Source organism: Eptatretus burgeri, chromosome 16 (assembly GCF_056783735.1).
Source record: "Eptatretus burgeri isolate ZD-2024b chromosome 16, Ebu_testis_v1, whole genome shotgun sequence".
Classification (NCBI taxonomy): Eukaryota; Metazoa; Chordata; class Myxini; order Myxiniformes; family Myxinidae; genus Eptatretus; species Eptatretus burgeri.
In genome coordinates, this window is record NC_140976.1 from 44,008,401 (window position 1) to 44,014,707 (window position 6,307).

The 6,307-nt window shown below is 39.3% G+C and overlaps 1 protein-coding gene across 1 annotated transcript in view; it reads left to right on the plus strand.

Annotated features, from left to right (window-relative positions):
- Nucleotides 1-6,307, plus strand: part of LOC147010992 (mast/stem cell growth factor receptor Kit-like) — a 116,938-nt gene that overhangs the window by 130 nt on the left and 110,501 nt on the right. Inside the window, exon 2 of the mRNA XM_085860531.1 lies at nt 1,352-1,542. Within this exon, the coding sequence (XP_085716657.1) occupies nt 1,473-1,542 (70 nt within the window). The 5' untranslated portion in view covers nt 1,352-1,472. The remainder of the gene's footprint in view (nt 1-1,351; nt 1,543-6,307) is intronic.

Genomic DNA, 6,307 nt, shown 5'->3' on the forward strand with positions numbered 1-6,307 from the left:
AGCACAAACTCCTCTTAACTTTTTTGAAATAAAAATCATTTTGACTGAAGAACATTTAATTTGCCCATCCCAAAAGGTATATTAATTACCTTTATTTTTGCAGCATTTTAGCCATCCAACGCTGATACTCACAAACTTGGATCAACTCACAAATTGCTTTTGAATATGATTGTTCAAGGTGTGCCTTTATTATCTGTCCTGAAAGCCATTTTGGAGAGCCAGGAAAGCCAAGACTCCTTCTATATCATCGATAAAAACGAAAAAAAGAAAAATCGGTGCTTAGAAAGAGGTTTATATAGGTGTGTGTGTGTGTGTGTGTGTGTGTGTGTGTGTGTGTGTGTGTGTGTGTGTGTGTGTGTGTGTGTGTGTGTGTGTGTGTGTGTGTGTGTGTGTGTGTCCTCCATAACTCCAAAACCATGAAACCGAGCAGCCTGAAACTTTGCGGGTATACCAAGAGAACTCCAAGGGAGTGCAAGAGTGAAAATTAGGCATTTGGGTTAATTAAAATACCTCTTTTGCAGATAATTAATGGCCTTATTTAACTATATCATTTATCAGGTACATCCTCGGACACCTCACTCTCGACGGGGGTCTTAAGGCGCATCCTGGGTTACCTCACTGGGGTCTTAATTCGCCATTTTGTTCGGCCTGCTCAACACGCCTTGACTTGGAACAGGCCACAACGGTTTATTTACGATAAAGCACTCAAAATGTTTTCTTCACTTTCCTCACTCGTGTCGAATGCCTCGTCTACATCCCTATGAATCGCTGTATACATTGCTTTTGTAAGTGCTATATTTTTTAAATTTGGATCTTGGAGCGATTTTCCACAATCTACTCTCATGGACCAATTAAAGTATATAATCGAAATATAATTTGAGTTTGGAGGATCAGATAACGTGGACTAAATAACTCAATCTCAAGTGAAATCTGAGAACGTTAAGAAATCGGCGATGTTTAGTATTTTGCGGTTATCAATGTTTAGTGTCAATCCACTCCTGTCTTTCCTCTTATCTCTAACCAACTAGGTCACCCATCATCTCACTTCGTGCTTCTTCCTTATTCCCGTTTTTTTAACTGGTGGTTCAACCGACAAGAGAGCTCAAAGGTCATGTGCCTGTTTTGGGTTTAGTTCAATACCAGATGGAAGAAATGACTGAAAATTGTTTGGCACTTTGTTGTCCATTTGTAGTGAGTACCAAGCCATGTGACCTGTTTTCTAGCATCCACTTGTGTGCATATAACAATCTAATGTTGCTTTTTTTTTCAGAGTAGGCCATTGTATGTCAGTATCTGGGCCTAATGAATGAACTGCTCAAGTCTTTTTAAACATCGTAGTGTTGGGATGCAGGGCTGGTGTGGTTGGAAACGAGTGGATTTCTGGGCCCCAAACTCTTTCTATAACCTCTGCCTCCCACTCCGACCTCGTGAATTCTGAGCATCGCTTCAACTTTGAATGTACAAGCAAGTGAATGGGAATCGTTAATGCAGTTTTTCCTGTTACAAGCTGCTTTGCTGCTACAAACAATGGAGCACTGGAAGGTATTTTAAATGTACCAACATTTTGATATCACTGCACAAAATGGTCAAGTTAATCGCTGCCACATTATTATACCGTATGTGGTGAAACGACATCAGGTGTTTCCTTTAAAGGCCAGGGAGCACAACACATTAATTTGCTCTTTGTGGAACCAATATGTACAGTTGTGTTAAACTTTGTTTCATTTGGTGGAACAACACATGTAATAAAGCTTGTACTCAATATGGTTTGTCACTCGGTCAAACAGCCTACAGTGCAATGGCCATTTTTTGATTCGCTCGCAGCGGTCACATGTTTTGAGAAAGTGGGCAGCATGAAATGGCCATGAAGTGTGTCAATGAGATGAGGGATACGTTCCTGTTTTATCACTCTTTGCATTCATTGCTGTTGTTTTCTTTATTGCTATTTTGTCCATTGGTGGATGTGGGAGTGGGAGGTGGTTATGAAATTGGCTCGTGTGTGTGAACAATTTTCGAAAAGCCACCATTGAGCCCTTGCGGGTAAGGACAGGAAGTTTTGGAGTCGGCCATGGTCTGGCAATACCTTGACTGATTTGTCGGACACCGTCGGATCTTTAACGTTCACAAACTCATGCGAGACGCCCAGTCGCACGTCCCTGTGAGGGGACAGCGTATAACGTCCTGCCTGCGACCACCAAATCAACTGACAGTGTATAGGCAACTGAGAGCTGCCTTAATCACCCCCAAAAATAAAAAAACCCAGGTTACATGCATGAAGGAAAAACATCTGCTGCTTATAATTCAAAACTCTCTGCACTAGAAAATATGAGGACATAAGTACTATGCTGTAAAGGGTGGGAACTTGTAATACCCTCTGCCGCCTGGAGCGGCACCACCCAATGCACATTTACATATAGAATTGCGTTACTCCCCCCCCTCCCCCTTCCCTCCCCCTTCCCTCCTCCTGCAAGACCACTGGCAAAGATGTAAGCAGCCCAGAACTGTATGAGTAGCAGGAAACAAACACCGGTCTGTGAATTATAGTAAGGATGCTAAAATGTTGTACATTTTTATGGAAAGAGCAACTTGAAGGGGTATGTTGTGCACAATTTGCCAAAGGATAAGAGTTTGAAAGAGCAGTCGGTACGGTTTGTGCACAAAGCAATTGAACTTCAGGTTCACACTATTTCTCTCGACAATGCGTGACTTTTAAAATGACATAGGAATGCTAAGAGAGTGTGTGTGTGTGTGTGTGTGTGTGTGTGTGTGTGTGTGTGTGTGTGTGTGTGTGTGTGTGTGTGTGTGTGTGTGGGTGTGTGTGTGTGTGTGTGTGTGTGTGTGTGTGTGTGTGTGTGTGTGTGTGTGTGTTTTTTTTTTTAAACTGAGTCGGTTCTGCTCGCCAGGCACTTTTAACCTGCCGTTGTTTACGCAAAATGTCATTAAAATCGTCTTTTAAACGTAATTTTCAGCATTTCAAGGAAATAGTGGAATTTTCAAGATAGTTAACCATAATCGGTGTTCCTGAATGCAAATAGGAAGACGAGAAATATCCGTGGATGAGAGGTGTTGGGTTCGTACCATTTCCTCATGGTACATTCCACCAGCATCGGCCATGGCAATAAAACACACACACACACACACACACACACACACACACACACACACACACACACACACACACACACACACACACACACACACACACACACACACACACACACACACACACACACACTTTAGCAACAGATGCCAAAATCGATTATAATTTCTCTTGTAGCCCCAGACCAAACAAAATATATTTATCACAGCCCTCACATCTCCACCACCCAACATGATTAATAGTGTAATCTAATCTGTATTATAAAAGGAGCTGTAACTTGAGAACGGATTTCAATAAAACCAATGACGGTGGAATTGGGGAACTCCCAGGAGAGTTTGTGATGCTAAATAAATAAAATAATAATAATTAAGGACAGTTTGTGTCTGGGTATATGGGCACATGTGGTGAAACTGCAAACACCAACTTACAACGTTGGCGATCCCCACACGTAACAATCCTTATCCCAGACACGTAATGCATTTTATTTCACCCGAAACTCTTCAGGTTCCAGGGGGTTTCAGCTTTGTCGTAAATCCGTAATTAATTAGCCGGAAGGCCACCGGGAAAATTCGAGAGATATTTATTTTGGACATGTGTACTTTAAAGACGTCATGTGCACGTTCACTTTAAAGTAGTATGAAACTAGTAGTGGTACCCAAGCAACGCCGGGTCCCTCTCTCCTCCGACAAAGGAATTTTTGCAGGTTTTTAACCACGTTTGGGAAAAATAAATAATTAAAATAAAAACCTGCTTTTGATTCCGACCAAGCTCTAATGTGCCTCGTGTCAGGTTAAAATCTGCCACCAGAGGGACTAATTCATCCATATGGCCGAAAGAAGTAATGTTATAGTTATAGATGTTTATCCTCGTCACCATGTAATGAATCGAGGGTGGGTTCAGTTACCAAGTTTCTTGTGGAGCACTCACCAAATGGCTTAAGCACTTAAGTAAGCACTCCATTCAAAACCATTAAGGAACAGCTGGCTTGGCAAGTGCTAGCTATCTACTTGGTAACTGAATACATCACTGGATAGCTCGACAGCATATAATGCAGTACACAAACGCTAACAAAGGTGATAGTTTTTTTTGTTTTTTTTTTAATTAAAGACTTCAAATATTAATCCTGAATATTTTTGTTGAAATGAAAATGTTCCTGTTCAGTTTTAAACACGTTTTCGTTTTTAAAATGTACATAAACTCTGACGAAAAGGAAAGGCCTGACCTGGCTAATGGGTGGTGCCTGTGATGCTCGGGGAGAGAGAGTGGAGGGCAGGGCCTGGAGAATGGGCGGCGCTTATAACCCACAGACATAAACTCAGTTTTAATATTTACTAGACAACCCGTGAACCCGTTGGGTTCCTGTTGTGACAGCGGTTGATAAAAAATTCATTTCAAAAAAATATATATATATATATATATATATATATATATATATATATATATATATATATATATATATATATATATATATATATCTCCAGCGAACTATACCGCTGAGGCTGCATTGATCAAATACTCCTGAAGAGTACTTCACTGAATTGGGACTTGATTTTTTAATAATTTTTTTCGTTGCCCGATTTGAATGAAACTTGATATTGCGTGTCAATGCAGAAAAAAAACGGAGAAAAGAAAGTCGAAGAAATTATTGTGCGTAATCTTCTAAACACAATTTTATTTATTAATGAACACGGAAGTATTAGATCAAAATGGCGGTTTATTTTATGCTTAAAAATAAATCGTTCTTTGTCCATACTAAATGTTTGAGATTTTTAAATAAATCATTTAAAGAGAAAAAAAAGAGAGCTCCAGCGAACTATACCGCTGAGGTTGTTTGCATTAATCAAATTCTCCCGAAGAGTACTTGACTGAATTGGGAATAGATTTTTTAAATAATTTTTTTGTTGCCTGATTTTAACGAAACTTGATACTGTGCACCGCAGGAGAATGGGAGTAAGGCGGGCCAAAAATGTTTGCGCTTTCGTATACTGTTTTGGCTGTATTTTGGGAACATACATACATACAAGATGAGAGTTTTCGTAATATATAGATAAGATGTACACGTCCACTTTCGTACACTCAGCATCACCTCTGAGTTTATGTACATTTTAAAAACTAAAACAACGTGTTGAAAACTGAACAAGGTACATTTTCATTACAATGAAAATAGCCATGATTCATATTTGAAGTCTTTAATTAAAAAAAAAAACTTTGTCAGCATTTGGTATGTAGGCCAACTGTATGCTGTAAAAATATCCAGGGATGTGTTCAGTTCTCAAGTAGCTATCTAGCACTTGCCAAGCCAGCCATTCCTTATCAACAATTTTGAATGAACTGCTTGCTTCAGTGCTTAAGCAACTTGGCGAGTGCTCTAAAAAGAAACTTCGTGACTGAATACACCCCAGATTCATTACATGGCGACGGAGATAAACATATATATATATATATATATATATATATATATATATATATATATATATATATATATATATATATATATATATATATATATATATATATATATATATATATATATATACATGCATACATTCAGTATATACATACCATTACTTATTTCGGCCATATCGATGAATTTGTCCCTCAGGGGGACAGATTTCGACACAATACGTGGCAACTTAGAGGTTGGTAGAGGAATCTAAAGCGGGTTTTATTTTAATTATTTATTTTTCCCAAATGTGGTTACATACCCTGTGAAAATTCCTTTGCGGGAGGAGGGGGGAAAGGGTGTTGGTGGGAGGAGGAAGGGGTGGGGTGGGAGTCCGGAGGGGAAGGGTGGAAGGAGGGACTCTGCATTGCCCGGCAACACCGGGTACCCATGGGAGTACCGTATATATGGTGAACTACCCACTAGTCTATTGTGGGTATATCTATCTATCCTGTGATTTATCCACTAGTCTATCCTCTGGCTGTAACTCCCAAGCATGCTGACCAGCAGCTTTCACTCCATTGGCTCAAGGCAATTTCCATCACCTGAAGGCATCTGGTTTTATTAGTTTTTAAATGCAGCCTTAAACACACTTTTATTCCCTTGCTTTTGAGTAACCTGCTTTGCAAAAAGGATTGGTCAAGGATGTTATTATTTCTATTCTACGCAATTTGTCCCATCCATTCATTGTTATTTCTATTCTATGTAATTTGACTTTTCTATTGTTATTTGTATTTTATGCAATTGAATTTTTTTTTCATGAA